Source organism: Amaranthus tricolor, chromosome 10 (assembly GCF_026212465.1).
Source record: "Amaranthus tricolor cultivar Red isolate AtriRed21 chromosome 10, ASM2621246v1, whole genome shotgun sequence".
NCBI classification, from domain to species: domain Eukaryota; kingdom Viridiplantae; phylum Streptophyta; class Magnoliopsida; order Caryophyllales; family Amaranthaceae; genus Amaranthus; species Amaranthus tricolor.
This window is the reverse complement of record NC_080056.1, coordinates 4,881,872-4,898,908: the sequence shown is the minus strand read 5'-3', so window position 1 is coordinate 4,898,908 and position 17,037 is coordinate 4,881,872. Positions and strand designations below refer to the sequence as shown.

Genomic DNA, 17,037 nt, shown 5'->3' with positions numbered 1-17,037 from the left:
AGGAGAAATAAATTGTTGAGGTTAGTAAGGTATTATGTTATTATAGATATATATTTGAAATGTATTAGTAAGGAGAAATATTTTAGGTATTATGTGATTATTTTAATGTTATTATGTTAATTTGAAATATTTATAATTAATTTGAATAATTTAAGGCAACTTATAACCTGTTATGCTATATACCTAAAATTAAATATATAAAATTTATTAAAACAAGAAAAAATAAAATTTACCTATAAAAATAGGTCATTATGATCACAACAATATTCTTGGATAAGTAACCTAATAATTTAGATTATTCATAATTAATTAAAATTTAAAATTATTATAGAAAAATTAGTAAAAAAATCAAATTAAATCAAATAATTAAATTTGATTTGATTTGATTTTCAAAATTTTCATAATACAACTTACATTACACCCTTTAGTTTCCACTTTGCCGGGAAAATCATATAGGGGAGTGGATTTAAATTTGTCACCAAAAACAAATTACTACTATACTATAAATGTAGCAACCTTTTAGGGACTAGGGTTTATCTTTAATAACAATTTCACAATAATCAAATCACCAACTTCAAAATCCCAAATGTCAAAATCCAAACCCCAAAATCCCCTCCCCATTTCTTCTCCCTCTCAATTCTCTCACTCCGTCACTAAACTTGCAGTTACCCAAATCCTCCGTTCAATTGGATTCAAATCCTCGAAATCATCCGCACTTGAAACCCTAACTCGTATCGCCACCCTCTTCCTTCAATCCCTCTTTGATTCCGCCGCCTCTCACGCAAATTTCTCTTTCAGCCACTCTAATTTGAATGTGTTTGATATTATTCACGCCATTGAAGACCTTTCTCTACCCGTCGGATTTGTTGGAGCTTCCGACATTAATCGAACTTATTTTCGCTCTAAAACGATTCAAGATCTTCAGTACTTTCTTGACAATAATAATCAAGTTCCCTTTCCTCGTCGAGTTTCTCGCTATGTACAAAATTCTGGGTCGTCTGTCATTTTTTCTGGGAAATTTGATTCTTTGAAGGGTAATGATGATAGAGGTCCTCATATTCCGAGATGGTTACCAGATTTTCCTGAGATTCGAATCGATGATGTAAAACGGAATGGTAAAGAGATTTTATGGGAAGAGAAAAGGTTTCAGTGGTGTCCACCAGTGGTGGTTACGAAGATGAAGAAGGTCAAAAGAGAGATTGTGTTGCAAGGGAGAAGAGATAGAGTGAAGTTTAGGTTAGGGATGAGAAGAAGGAATGTCAAAGTGGGTGGGTTGGATGCTTTGGAGCTCCGGAATGGGGTTTGTAGAGGTGGTAAACGGGTTTGTTTGATTGAAAGAGTTGATAGTAAGACATTTTTCCAAGATGATGATGATGATAATTGATAACGATAAAGGTTTTATTGTAAACAAATTAATGTCAGTTTTTTTTGGGTTGATTTGAGAAGAATGGAAATAAAGATGATTTTCAAGCGAATTGGATTGTGTTGATCAAGCAAGCATCAAAGTATTTTAGGTATTTTTGTTATATTTAGCAAGTATTTTACTTTTCATTTAGTTGACTGTATATATTAATATGATTTTAGGAAGCATTTAACAAACTAGTGGTGATTATATTTAGAAGCCAAAGGCAAGAAATTTTTGTTGATGGGGCTTGCATCAGTTCCTCCCTTGATTATAATTGAAGATATTGTTGATATACAAGTAGTTCTGTTTTCAGTATTCTCTTTTCTTGAAGCTTGTTTATGAATAATTTCGTTTGTCTCTTGAAGCAACCTTGAAGAAAAACTGGCTTGATTTTATCAATTGATTTCAGTATTTATTATTTATATCTTTTTTATCTTTGATTTATTTCATTTACATTAATACGTTTGTAAGTTGAAAATTTGATAATTAAACATAAACATGCGCATTTGTTAGAAAAACCCATAATCATATTAGCACTTTTACTTCTTGATGTTATCCCCAAAGGCTCAAAATTCAAGCAAAAATCTTTGAATGTTGATAAAAGAATGCTTCATATACTGTTGTTTGGACGTTGACTTGTTATTGGAGTTTGTCCTTCTCAACAAAACAACTTTGATCCTTTCTCACTTCCCTTGTAACTTCTAAGTTGTGACCTGTATTACTCATACTCTTCATTTTGCTTCACATAGTCGTGTCTGATCCTTGATGCTCGGATATTGGTATGACACTTAGACACATCATTTTAGGTGTGAAAGTGAATATTTAGACGTATCCGGCACTAGAACTCGTACCAGTATCCGACATCAGTACCCGAGTCCAAGTAACATAGGTTGTGACCAAGTAACAAGTGCTTGTTCTTTGAACAATTCTGACTGAGTTTGATCTTTTGGTAAAGAGTAAAAGACCTATAGTTTCGAGTTTAAATTAAAGAAGTTAAAGATCTACTATTTCCACCCTAGATAAGTTGTGACTATTTGTAACTTCCTATGTATCACTATCAATATGCGATCTTGCTTGCATTACAAAGATGTAACCCGGTCTACAATAACAATATATGAAATGAGAGGGTTGGAGACGAAATGTATGATTGGAAGTTTCAATATTTGAACAGCTAACAAAAGTTGTGTGCTGCTTCCATCTTTGTACAACCGAAGAAGGATGGAGGTTTTTCATTTACTTTGGGATCTTTTTGCTTCTCGTATTTGGGATTGTTCATAACTGAGCGAAAAGATATCCTCGACTTCTTGAATATGTCGGAGCTAATCAATATTAGCGAAGACATGAAGGTCAGGTTGCGGAACAACACTGTTTGATGCGGAGGGTACAGGTAATTGGGTGGCTGGCGAAAGTAGAAGCTGTAGAGGTTGAGTTGAAGGAAATTCTCCAACAAGCAGAAGCACTGGATGAGAAATGGCCAAGTCCAAGAATATATAGATCTGCTTATAAGCTTAGAAAGAAAGCCTCCAAAACTTTGAATATGGTAAAAGAGCTGATAACAAAAGGGGAGTTTCAGGAGGTAGCCATTCAGCAACCTGTTCAGTCTCTTTATCAAGTTATTAGCACACAAATGGAGGGATTTTGTGTTATGCCAATGGAGAATACAGTTGAGATGGAATCTATTTTATTGAGAGTTTTGGAACACTTACTGGATGACACATAGAGGTGTTCAACGAGCTGGGTCGGAGAGGGTTATGTCAAATGTTAAACGGGTCGGGCGGGTCAGAGTCTGGTCAAATACGACCCACTTTGACCCATTTTTTAAAAGTTCATAAAATAGGTTTTTTGTTATACTTTATGGCCCGTTGGGTCAATTATATAATAATATCACATAAAAATAAATAAATAAATGGTAAAATATTTTTTACAACCAATTCCTATAATTATCTGACCCGGCCCGACCATCCACACAAAAGCCTGTTCATGAACTTCTCATTATTGACCTGACCTGCTAATAACCTGTTAAAATGTAACCCCACTGTTGACCTATTGGGTCGACCCGTCATGATGAACACCTCTAATGGCACAATAGGAATGATTGGTTTGTTTGGGATGGGAGGTGTAGGAAAGACAGCCCTTTAAAAAGAATCATTAACCAATTTCTTCGGTGGCACTATGTCATTTTTGATGCTGCAATCTGGGTGGTAGCTTCTAAGTTAGCTACTGTGGAAGCAATTCAGCAAAGCATTCTCGAAAAATTAGAAATCCCTTTTGAATCTTGGAGAAACAAGCCAATGAATGTTAAATCTGCACCCATATGTCAAATCCTGAGTGTTAAAAAATATATACTATTACTCGATGATGTCTGGGAGAGGCTACATCTATCGGAAGTAGGAATCGAACACCGTGCACCTGAAATCGAAACCCCAAAATTTAGCTCAATTAATTTCCACATGCGGAAAAATAATTCTCCAATTCACCGAAGTTAGAGTTAGACTTATTAATCCAGTATCCCACACAAGTCAAGGTTCGAGGGGAGAAGGATAGCGGACAAATTATACATGTGCCCCCTCCAAGAAGAGGGTAAGAAGAAATACGCGCATTCAATTTATCCAAAAACATAGGTTCACATAGGTTCTTCGTATTTACATTTGTTTTATATGAGGGGTTGATTATCAAATTTAGGCTACTTGATCAATAATGTTATTTTGACACTAAGAGCAACGTGCTATTTGACTTATGACAGAGCTAAAATAATTTATGTGTCCAACAAACATATAATTTACATTTTTCATGCGTTTACAAAATGGGTTGTGGAAGATCTTCGCGCTAATGTAGCTCCGCCTATAAGTCGTTGTTTTCCATCCCTTGTACAAAGTGGGAATTCATATTAACAAATAAAAAAATTAACAAATTCATTATTATCTAATACCATAATTAATATTCATGAAAAATTAATTTCTTTTGTTTGGAACCTATGATACTTAGACTTGGGTATTAATATTGGATACTGGAACGTGTCCAAATGTCGAATACATCTAAATATTTAATTTTACGTCTAAAATGAAGTGTCTAAATGCCATGCCATTGTCCGAGCATCAAGGATCGGACACAGATATATGTATTAAAATAAAGAGTCCGTGTAAAAGTTGTTTGAAACTAATAAGACATAATCACATTATAAGCTAAGGAATTCAGAATACTTTCTCTATGTTCCATATATAGCTTTTCACTTTTAGAATGTCAAAGATCTGGTGGAGGCCAAGCAGACTGGTTAGACATAAAAGTGGGCCACCCTCCTTGAACATAATACTTACTAACATTCACCCCTCCATGATCTACTTGATCATCATGCTGAATTTGCTGCAAACCCATGTTAACCCCTGTACCTTCACCTAGAGGATTATAACCCTCAAGCTGCTGCAACCCCATTGATGAGAATCTAGAAGGATAGATTGGCATTACATTGGAAATAACAGGTTTTTCTCTTGGAACAATATCAACCAAAAAATCAAATAAATCAGTAGTAGAAAGTGCAGCAGAAATATCAGCTTTCTGAAGAGTTTTTCTTTTTGTTTCTTCAGTAGAATTCCATGATCTAAGTGTTAAATCTTGTATAAACATTTCACAAGCTCTAGCCAATAAGATTGGTGCATCTGATGATATCATGTGTACATTATCATCAGATTTCATGATCTTTTTGATCCTTGCTAAGGGTAAGCTGTGGTTTTTGAAATCAATGGCTTGTTTGCTTTCTAGATTCTGGTTATTCCAGAAAGTTCTGAGCTGCTGTTGTAGGAGATTACTGCCTTCTGGTGTGGATGAGTAAGGTGGGTTTTGGTGTTGCTGATTATGAAGAGGGGTTTGATCAGGTGGGTTATTGATCAATGGGGGCAGTTGTTGATGAATGTGATTATAATAGTGAGGAGTGTTCCAATGGGGATCCATGAGTTTTGGAGGGTATGACTGTTTGGTGAAGAAAAGTTTAAATGTTATATGATGATTGATGGATATAACTTTGTGATTTTTGAGAGATTAGAGAGTAGGGTATTTATGTTGTTTGAAAGGGTAGGGTATAGGTGGACAATTACATTGTAGGGACATCTAGTTTATCAGGCCGCGTTGTTAAGATTTTCAAAATAAATAGATCGATATTTCTCGTGTTGTAAATGTGAAAAGAAAATACATTTTGGGATGTATCAAGGGATATTTTATGGATTCAGTCGATATTTAGGCTTACGATAAATGTATCAGTACTTATGTTACTACATCACCGTTTCGTTACCGTGATCGTGACCATTACTGCATTTTTACACTATACCTAAGGCTAAGTGGCTAATAATTTAGGGTTTATGTTGCTCCATCATTTTATGTTTTCACTTGTACAATCAAAATATGAATACTTGAGAACTAAACATGAACAAGAATAATATGAAATTAAAGAATAAGAAGCAAGAAACTACATGATCAAGAATCTCTCACTAATTCATTGACAAATTGTGGTTATGTTTATATCTTTTTAATTTATTTGCTCATCTGTAACTACATGTGATATTACATTTGAGTATTTGACACTTAAATTAAGCTTAAACAAGATGAGCAAACGAGGGTAAAAAAAGGTTGAATAGAATAGATGGCAACAAAGTTCATTGTAGGTTAATTTTATCACAAAAATACCTTTTTCAAAAAGGTGTAAATTAAAATAAAATAATACTAGTACAAATGTAAAAGGTAGGTAGTATACAGAGAATTAGAGAATACATTTAATTAATCTAGTATTTGGAATTAGAAAAAAAATTAAGTATAGAAAAAGTAGAATTAGGAAGGGGCAACAGAAACTGAACTCATGACTATTTTTGTCCTTTTAATACTTAAGTCATGTGTGGATGAGAAATATATTTTTTAGGTTGGATATGAGTCAGATCAAGTTTAAGTAAATATGAGCTGTGTTGAATAAGGATCTTTTAAACTTGATATGGGTCTTATATGGGTCGGCTTTTGAAAGCCACATGGCCTTTTTATCACTAAAAATCATTAAAATCCACATTGAGCAATATATAATCATTAAATTATCGTTTATAATAACTAAATTGTAGAAACGTTGAGAAACTTTATTGCATTGTTATTTATAATAATTAAATTATTCATCAATTATGCTATATACAAAGGTTCATTTTCGACTATTATTTAACCCTTTTATACTCGCATCATTTTCATTATACTAAAACCCGTTTTCGGCCTGATCTATTTTCAATCCGACCCTTTCTTCTAAAAAACGGGTCGAATGAGGACTCAAAATAAAAATTTAGCCCGTTGAACACCCATTTATTTATTTTTTAAAATTTAGATTATTTTACTAATAAATAATGTCACAAATTAATTTTGAGATAACACCATGGTGAATGGTGATCGTTATCCATGCCTAGAAATGGAAAAATGAAAAAAGTTGTTGATCTATCTTATTGGGTCTCAAACTTTTTTTAAAATTTTTTATTTATTTTATGTTTTTAATTTGCTGCTGGAATAAGATAGCATGATGATCTTTATAAAAGCCAAAAGGTAGGAGAACATACTTTGGTAATAATTGTGCTTGCTTTACCAAGTTTCAAGACACTTGAAACAATTGGAGGAACATCTCTATTTAGTACGAGTACACTTTAAACAATAATCCTAGGTAGGGAGTACCTTAACATAATGATCCAATTAACCAATTATCTTTCCCCATTCTATACCAAATTTGTCTAATGTTTGCATTTCCATTTTTTGTATTGTTTTATAATAATACAACTTCTACTTAAGAGGATTGGGACCGTTTGCTAATAGCAAAAGTTTTAAATAGCATGGTTTTTAAATGGTATTTTCAGTGTCATAGTGTTTTTATTAAAAGAAGGGATGAATTGGCGGATAAATAAGACAAAAATAGGAGTACGTTTGTGAGACTAAGAGAAAAGTTGATTGCTGCATGGAATCGAATAAAAAGCGTTGCGTATGTCCTAATTAGAAGAAAATAGAGTCAATTCAATGCTGATTATAATGATATTTGTGATGAATAATGATCATTTATATGTTTTGACAAACATCTTTGAGAATAAACATCCAATTAAGAAATCCTTTAATTAGTGGTTTGATTGAATGTCCCGTTATAAGTGCTTATTCGTTAAATAGTTTTTTTAACTTTTAAGTCAAATGAATAAGTTGTATTTACAACTTTTAATGGGAGTGAACAACAAGAATACATGGGAAAGTGTAAATGCTCCAATTGAAACAAAAGTCAAAATGCTTTACAATTTACATTTATTAAAAGGAAAATTATATCGTTGTCTTTAAGTTGTCAAATTTTTAAAACATTATTCATATGTTCATCACTCACGCCAAAAATACATTACTCTATCCCTTGGCGATTCATCTACGTATTTTCAATTAAAAATTATTATTATAGCCCGTTAAACCATCATTGGGTCCACCACTAGTTACAAGTTCAGCCGATGGCTATAGTCCATGATATATTATATAAACTAATTACCAAAACACCTCAATGAAAATTATGTAATACTTTACCTGCTGCCTCGTATTTTAAGTTTGATTAACTAGTAAAGAAAACATTTACTCCCTTCGTCATTCTCATTTAGCATTATTTTTTATTTTGAGTTGTCACCTTATTTTCGTATCATGATTATTTTTTGACAATTCAAATCATCACTTTTTAAAATCTCATTCATACATTTTAACTTATTTTAATTTTATTAATATACTTAAATTTTTTTATTTATTATCAAATATCCACCGTTTTTTAAGAAAAAACCATATTTCACTTTATTAGAGAAAGAAATGATTTGGTATCTCAAATTAAGAATTGCTACTCATTCACACTTAAAAAAGAGTAAAGAGAGGTACCACAATAATTGAATCCAAGGGTTGAGGTGGACAATGTCCTTATTTTATAAGGAGTACTCCAAACTAAATCCATTATTAAAAATCATTAATCTTGTTGAAAAGTTTTCATGCTTAAGGTTGAGGTGTACAATGTCTGTACTTTTTATCAACTTTACTTCATCATAGGAGTATATCTAGTATCTAAAAGTCCAAAGGACCCCTATTGCGATGGCCCCTACTCATTGTTTTAAATTTTATCTGTTGTGTTTGATAAATAATTGTTGGTTTGTTTGATCAATTCGAAGTTTTTACTTATTGATTGTTGTGGCAGCTATCGTGGAGATATTTAATACTATCTCTAAAATGGGACATTTACTTTATGCACACTTTCCAATGCACTTATTCGATTCTTAATATATCGAGTTATGTATAATTAAAAATTATAAAAAGTTGATATTAATAATCTTTACGTCAAAACGAATCAAATAAGATCGCACATGATTATGTTTTAACTTATAGATTAATAATAAAATACAACTTAAGAGTGATGAATGAATAGTGTACCAAAAGAAAATTATCCATTTCAGATGAATAGGAGGTAGTAAATATTAGTTATTAATTGGTTGTTTAAAAGGGTTAAATATCAAAAATCAATGAAAATAGCTACTCATAGGAGGTTTTATTTGCGTATAAGTCAATTATGCCAAATATACTTTGAATTGTTTGATCAATTAAAACCCAAATTCAATTTAATAGTCTAACAATGAGTTATTTATCAAATACGCCTAATAATATAGCCGACTTTCAACTATTGGCTTGTTGGTTGGTAAAATAGAAAAAACTTATTCGACAAATGACTTTTAAATCGATGTGAAAGTCGAATTTTAACCCCAAATGAAAACTATATGCTTAATGTCTCAATCTTAACATTATGAAGTTTCTAATTAGTAATACTTTAAGGGTCCTTTTGTTTACTATTCCCTTTGAACCTTTGAGAAAGTTATTGAGAATGACATTTTTTATTATAATATGTCATTTTTAATAGCAAATTTAAAATGATAAAGAAGTACTTATCAAATGTAATTGATAGAGTGCATCTTTTGTCAAAATTAAGTTGTGTGCTTGAGAATTTCAAAATTCAGTTTGAACTATTTAAATAGTTATCATTTTTTTTTCATTAATTAGTCAAATTAATTTATCGAGCTCATGTTATAGACTAATACATTCTTAAATAAATCTACCTATTAAGTAAAGGTAAAGATAAACTTATCAGTTATTTATAACCATCTTCAAGCTTCTTTGTAAGTAAAAACTAAAAATAAACAATAGTTAAGTTTATTTTCAACAATTATACCGAATAGGTAGATTTTCAGAACCTTTGGTCTAGTTCCCTAGTCGAGCTCCGACAACATGACTTTTTACTAACCATAGCATTAGAATCCTCATTCATTCACGCATCAACGAACTAAAATGATTTCCAACGCAAAAAGTCACAATTTTGGAAGTGCCTTATCAGTGTTTCAATGATGGGTTGTCCAGGCCATAGCCATCACACCTGTGAATGCTGCACTTTCAATTAAAATGGTGTCTATTGGTGAAACTGAACACTTGAGGGAAGACAAAAATTATTCAAAATCTGACTTCCACAAGGCTGAAAATACAATACCAGTAACTATTGATCTAAGCTAAGCCAGGAAATCCCATTACTTTCTTCTAACTTTGACTTTGAGAGTCCATGCAAGCTTTCCGTGGGGCAATGGAATGGATTTTGGTAAGACAAGTGGTATCTCATGCATCCCCAATGATGACAAAGGGTTTGGCATTTGCAAGTTTTCGGGTTCAATGCGTACAGAAAGTTGCCTTGCTACCTGTAAAATTTTTATCGTGTAAAACATAACGAATTATCTCTTAACGTAGGCATTGAGAGAAGTGATGTAATAACTTCGATAAATCCATTCTAGGGCATACGGTAGTTTGGCATACTTTCTTATATTTTGGATGGGAAAGAATAGAGCATACCTCAGCAATTATCTCATCCTTTGTCACAGGTTCTCGCAATTCATTGTCAACCTTAAAGTATCTTCTAAAAACCTACAAAAAAAAACAATTATAGTTATTGGAGCCTATGCTCTAAATTTCACAAGCAATGAGAACAATGATGGAGAGAATACAAAGGACTTTAAGAGGCAGAAAGAAACAGAGGGAAATTTGGACACTCAAAGTAAACAGGGAAGGTAAACCAAGCTTTAGTCCTAGGAAGTATTTTTTTTCCGTTGTTCTATGCTAGCCTTTTTCTTTCGATCCTTCACCATAATAATGTGATCTGATGTCAGTGGCATGGCCAATGAAGTTAAAAGATAGACCACACATTCCACCAACAAAGTAAATTAAGTTAACAATTCTTTCCAGCAACTCAAAAACTATATAAATGAAACCGTAAAGCATCAGCAGCAAAAACTATATAGGGACCTAAATTAACAAAACTATGACAATCAGGTTAGTGGGACTTGAGCACAGTCTTTATAGGATCTTAGTGCTCAATTTCTGCAACATATAAAGCCAAAATAACCACTGAAGTCTCTAAGCTATAAATTGCTCGTCCCCAGAGCATCTAAGGCTAACGCCTTAGGGGCGATGGGTTGGGCACCTTGATAGGGCTGGGCAAGGCTATTCCTTAAGGTGAGTGCCTCAAAGTGTTAATAGTGCCTAAGTCAAGTGCCTCATAGTGCTTTAGAGCCTTTTGGTCTTAGTCCCAGAAAGAATCCATTTGATATGGGTACCCACCAAGTTTGGTCTTAGTATGACCGAATAATAAATAGATTTAGTTGAAAAAAAATGAAAAAACCAAGTTTTACTTCCAAGACAGGCCAATCGAATTATTCAATTGAAGCAATCAGGCTCGATGGTCAATGCGTTATGTATCAATCACATATAGCAATGATTGATGATTCCACTACTTCATCAGCTAACATTTGAAACTTTACAGAACATCAGATATATATGTCAGAATCCACCTCCAAACCTCCGAAATCCATATGGAACCAAAGGATGCCCTGTCCCTTTCTCATAAAAGATCAGTCTTCAGAATTTGAGAATGACAAAAACCTCAATGGTACTTCTCCACGTCCAAAACCTAAAGGTCACCCCCTCTTATATAATTCTCTCCAAAGTGAGATGATTTTCCACTCTTATACAATCCTCTCTTTAGTCGTAAAATTTTCTCCTTTATCCTTCTGCAAGCAAAATCAAGTGCCAATAATGGAACTTGTGAAAGTGGAATCTATCTTCATTCATGAATCTCTTAGCTAATAATCATTCCTACAGAGAGCTAATCTAATTAACTGAGAGATATAGATCATTTCGAGATATTGATTTACCAAGAAAGCAAATCACCCCTACAATGCTTTCATGATAGCAGGCGAAAAATGAATTTCTCTATTACCCAATATATGCTCAGTTATGAGATCATTGTCAAGTAAGGAAGTGCAAAGTGCAAACAACATTTGAGACAAAATTCAGAGGGCGATATGGAAAAAAAGAAGAAGCAACATTGAACTACATGTTTGTAAGGAAAGTTATCATTCTGATGATCAATCCAGGCAATTTGCTCAATCAGCCAATCATTATCTGCAAAAGACCTAAAAAGCACATTTCTTTTCACTTCCTATTACCACTTCTTAGCAAGATGAATCCATACAACTTCCACACTTGATATTGAATTACATTCAATGTATATAACTTTAAATAGCACTTCCACATTCTGCAAAAGCATCCTTCAAACTTATTTCCTTGTACAAAAGAAAGCACTACTTACCATCTTCATACTTGAAGAAAGTGTCAAGAGGGTGGAAGCCAAAGCACCAGAGTTCAAGTTATGAGGCAAAAGTTATTTTTTTGATCCACGTTCATAGGATACCTTAGTTAAAGATCATTTACAACGAGTAAGGAGAGCATGAACTTCCTAGTAAAAGATCATTTGCATCGAATAAAGAACATCCACAGAAAAATAGATATCTTGGCCAGAAAGTAGAAAACAATGACCTTGGTAATCATTGGAAAGACTCGACGGTAAGTTCCCTATAAGCTACTTGGAGTCAGGGACCCTTCATAAGTGTTCTCATGATGTTCAAGGATCACATCCAAGTAAACATTATCGTTTAGGTTTGGAAGGAAGCTTGGGTAACCAAAGTAACAAAAATTGATAGAAAGCATTCTAATTCTAATTTCTAAATCACTAAAACAAGGTATAACAACAAGTGCAATGACCTAATAGAACAACACTCTAAACCAAGAGGAAAATGACCACTTAAGAAAATGAGAATTACATAACACTTACCACTGTTGCATTATCCAGCCGTTTTGCAGCAGCAATGTACTCTTTCATCATATCTTCCTTACCTTCTTTAACTACCTTAACTTCTTCCTCCTCTTTAGGCTGATAGATCTGAACATTACAAAGAAACAACAATATGACATTAACCCAATGCCAAATGTCATTAGAAAAAAAATTCCGACAGGAAAAACTTTCGTAAAATTTGAAATCTAATTAAAAATACATTTTAGCAAAACAGAAAGTACTAGAGCAAAGAAAGCATTAACACTCATCAGAGTAAAGTTGAAAAAATACCTTTCTTTGCTCTCTCACGAGATAAGCAAACTTGTCGATGTTAGGCACAGCAAGTAGCTTAGGCATTAGATAATTGCGGAAATACCCTGGCGCCACCTTCACAGTCTCGCCAGCCTTTCCAAGATTCTCCATGTTCTACATGGTCAAATCATTCATAAAGTAAATAACAAGCATAAGAAAATTAAACCATGACAAACATAGCAGGTTTAGGTTTCTAGACATACCGTTGTCAGAATGACTTCCAATTTTCTGTATCTAAGTCCTTGGCCAGTGAAAAAATGGGGATTAGCAAATCCATCCAACTTCTTAACACTACCATTTTTGATGATTTGACGAAGTAAATTTTTAGCAGAATGGTAATATGCCATCTGAACCACTTTCACCTTTATCAATATGAAGAACAACAATCCGTAAACTACACTGCCCAATATTTCTAAACAATGAATCAAAACAAAGCTACTCTAAGTAGCATTTGTAACCAGAATGCTTTATAGAACAAAACCCACTAACCCTCATAGAAATATCAAAATTCGTAGAACCCTAAAAAATCATTTCACAAGAAATCAATTCAGGCCCATAGCTATTGTGTTGAATATCCACTCAATTCAAAAACTAATGTCTCTAAAAATCAGTATAAGTATCGATTGGGATGAAATCAAGAGCAATTATTCTTGAAATGAAATCGAAATCAGACACATAAAAAACAAAATTGATTGATGTCAATAAAAGCCAACAAGTTTTAGATTAATTTAATCAATTTAGGGTAGAAAAAAGTAATGAATGGAAATATTGTTTACCCCAATAGTGCAGTCGCTAGTGTGCACCGTGTAGCGCCGCAGGCTCCGGCGGCCGTGGCCTAGTTTCCTGCTTGTGAGATTGAATGTTGCTCAACAAAAGCAAAGAGTTAAGAGTTCGGTCTTGACGGCTCGTTTGTTTTTACCAGGATTAGTAAGGGACTGGGCATAGCAAAAAAAAAATAAAGAAAAATTATGAACGATAATACAATTTATTATTAAATTAGGGTTTTTTTTTTCTATGAATATTCTTTAATATGTTAAAAATTAAATTATAGGAGATTATATGACCAAAAAAATTGATAAATTAGTTGATTAATTAAAGTTAGTATTATCCTAGAAAAAAATCTTCCTAAGTTGATGTTATTCTTGGTTGATTAAAAGTTGTTATTATTGTAAGAAAATTAACGAAATATTGTATTATTAACGATAATTTTTTTCAAAAAATTAATTTCTTTGAGAATTGATTTTATCTCAATTGTTATACTCTGATAACGACATTTTCTTTAGATGTCCAAATTAATTTTTCAATCGCTATTGTAGGCCAAGTGTCATTATACAAATAGAGTTAATTAAAAAAAAAGTGTCAGAAAATATTTAATAAAAATGTTTCTCCAAAAATACCTAATAAAAAAACTTTTGTCAAAAAATACCTGATAAAATTTTTTTTCTTTTCATTAACGTGTTCCTTCAGTTGACCGTCAAATATAATGGTTGACCGATCAAAATAAAAAATTGTTGTTCCTCATCTTCAATTTCTTTTCCAATTCAATTACCTCACTATCTTCTTCCTCTACTTTTTACTAAAAATCAAAATTAAATTGGAAAAGAAATTGAAGATGAGGAAGAAGAATTTTTGATTTTGACCAGTCAATCGTTATATTTGACGGTCAATTGAAGGAAAACGTTACTTGATATTTTTTGGAAAAGAAAAAATTTTATTAGGTATTTAGCAAAACTTTTTTATTAGGTATTTTTGGAATAAAAAAGTTTTTATTAGGTATTTTTTGACAATTTTCAAAAAAATTGAGTTTTTATTTCACATGCATATAGATATAGGTAGAGGTGTTCAAAACAGACCCGATGAAGATATTTAGCCGACCTTGGAATTTCGAATCCGATTTGACCCGACTTCACAATGAATTTAAAATAATGTAAAAATCAATGTGTACACAAGACCCGATATTGAACCTTCTTGCAACACCTGACCCAAAATTAACCCGATAATCCAAATGAACACCTTTTTGTTATTTCTTTTTCTCTTTTCTTTTGTATAGACACCGATGCTATGATGAACGTATTTGGTTATTTTTAAAATTTGAGCATTTGAGCATCTACCTACAAAGCAATGATATCACCAGCACTTCAATTAAGGACACTAAGACTAGTTATTAAAACTTATAAAAGAAAGTTAGAGGTTTTCAATCATCATGTAAGGGCATATACAATTAATCATGATAGAGGATTAAAATCAATTAAGGACTTTAAGACTAGTTATTAAAACTTATAAAAGAAAGTTAGGGTAAGAGGTTTTCACTCATCATCATGTAAGGCGATATACAATTAAACATAATAGAGATTAAAACAAGTATAGAGATAAACAAAGCTAGTTCTAATGCATCTTCAAAAAAAAAAAAGAAAAAACAAAGCTACTTCTAACGCGAAATTCTTGGCTTTGGTGATTGAAGCTAGAGAAAATTGAACAAAATGCGAAATTCTTGAATTTAACCTGTAAAAATTACACAATCCAATGAATTAATCATATCTCATGAATATGCAACTATCATGATCTATATGCAAATCCATCAAAAAACATTAACACATGCATGTCTTCTTGGGCTAACAAATTTAACTACGTATAATATTAAAAATCACAACATCAACTAAAATAAATAAAGAAAAAATACTTGCAGAATTACTTGGGTTAGCTCATTGATTAAACTTCACCGATCTAGCAAGCCTTTCAAGCTAAATAATCCAATAAACCCTTCAATTTGATGAGCAAATTCACCCAAAACTCTTAAGAAAACTCTCGCTAAGCATAAGCTAATGCAAAAAGAGTGACTATGAAGCAATCTCAACCAAAAAAACTACTAATTTTATACAATAATATAATATATAAGTTAAAAAGTACTTAATAATCAACCTCTACATATAAGATAACCAGTATGATTATACAATAACTAAAGCTAAATCCTAAGTCCACCTCTGTATATAGCGTGGTCACATAAATGGTTGTTGAAGTACCCAAAATGTATGGTGAATGATGATACAACACAAGGTGTAGCCTAGCAGTTGGTTAAAAGGAGTACTTCTTGATGCGAATTATGGAAGAATTGGCCTGGGTTTGTGGCAAGTTTGGCATGTGTACAAGTCATTTTGTACAAATTCATTAACTACATACTCTATTCGTTTTGCATGATTGAAATGTTGAATTGACGTAAACGGTGGCCAGCTGGACCTTTAAAATGGTTGCCAAAAGCCAATTGGGCCTTCTAAATTTTAAATCATTTTCATTGTTGAATAATAAATATTATTACCTAAATTGCAGCGATTTTACTGTGAAATGTGCTATTTTATACGGGCTAAATAATTCAATTAATATAAATTTCAAATAAAAATTTATTATATGAATTTTATATTTTGAAATCATATTTCTATAATACAATAAAAAAAAGTAGTTGATTCTATTAAAGCCTTTTAAGGGTGATACTAAAATGGGGATAAAATGTCTTGATGCTTTAGTTTTATATTGTACTCTTTTGTTTCCATGAGTGTAACAATGTGGTTTATAGATAGATTAGCATGTTGGATTAATAGTTCAATTAGTAATGAGATGTAGATCAATTACTAGTAGTTTTGTGCCCGTTTAATATGTTTGATTGTATAAGACTCGATTCCCTAAATTAAACAGAGTTTAGATATTAGTTTAGTTTGATTACTTGCATTTTAGCCCCCAACATTGCAAAATGATGTAAAATAAGAAAATGTAAAACAAATAAACAATTTTAACAAAAAAAAATAAAAGAATGAGTTTCGGGTAAACTTAAGTCCAAAAATAAGCATTTTCATGTCCAAGCCTAAGATCAGGTTAGTTCGCAGTTACTAACAACTAACAAAAAAATTGGTTAAAAAAAAGTCAAAATTGGTTGTTTGCAGTTGTTAACTGCGAACAAAAGGAGACAATGTCATACTGTTAGAAGACACAAAAATGGAAATTATGTTTTGTTCGCAGTTAAACATGTTTTTAAGTTTTTTTGTCCCTTCTAATATGACATTTTCTCCCTTTTGTTCGTAGTTATTAACTGTAAACAAACAATTTTGAGTTTTTTTGACCAATT

General features: G+C 32.1%; 3 protein-coding genes across 4 annotated transcripts; 1 reads left to right on the top strand and 2 right to left on the bottom strand.

Moving 5' to 3' along the window:
- The first annotated feature begins 227 nt into the window (after positions 1-227).
- LOC130826325 (transcription initiation factor TFIID subunit 8-like) lies at positions 228-1,813 on the top strand. The gene has a single exon (XM_057691949.1). The coding sequence runs from the start codon at positions 587-589 to the stop codon at positions 1,382-1,384; it is 798 nt and encodes a 265-aa protein (XP_057547932.1). The 5' UTR covers positions 228-586; the 3' UTR covers positions 1,385-1,813.
- Positions 1,814-4,339: 2,526 nt separating this feature from the next.
- LOC130825902 (nuclear transcription factor Y subunit C-3-like) lies at positions 4,340-5,375 on the bottom strand. The gene has a single exon (XM_057691362.1). The coding sequence runs from the start codon at positions 5,348-5,350 to the stop codon at positions 4,646-4,648; it is 705 nt and encodes a 234-aa protein (XP_057547345.1). The 5' UTR covers positions 5,351-5,375; the 3' UTR covers positions 4,340-4,645.
- A 4,144-nt stretch (positions 5,376-9,519) lies between these two features.
- LOC130825333 (uncharacterized) lies at positions 9,520-13,867 on the bottom strand. 2 transcript variants are annotated; one of them, XM_057690504.1, is made up of 7 exons: positions 13,700-13,867; positions 13,127-13,285; positions 12,903-13,037; positions 12,612-12,719; positions 10,295-10,366; positions 9,942-10,143; positions 9,520-9,839 (listed from the first exon to the last, which is right to left on the bottom strand). In XM_057690504.1, the coding sequence occupies exons 2-6, from the start codon at positions 13,268-13,270 to the stop codon at positions 9,979-9,981; spliced, it is 624 nt and encodes a 207-aa protein (XP_057546487.1). In that variant the 5' UTR covers positions 13,271-13,285; positions 13,700-13,867; the 3' UTR covers positions 9,520-9,839; positions 9,942-9,978. The 2 variants fall into 2 exon arrangements, with proteins under 2 accessions (XP_057546487.1, XP_057546486.1); XM_057690503.1 differs by having other exon boundaries at positions 9,520-10,143.
- Positions 13,868-17,037: the final 3,170 nt, after the last annotated feature.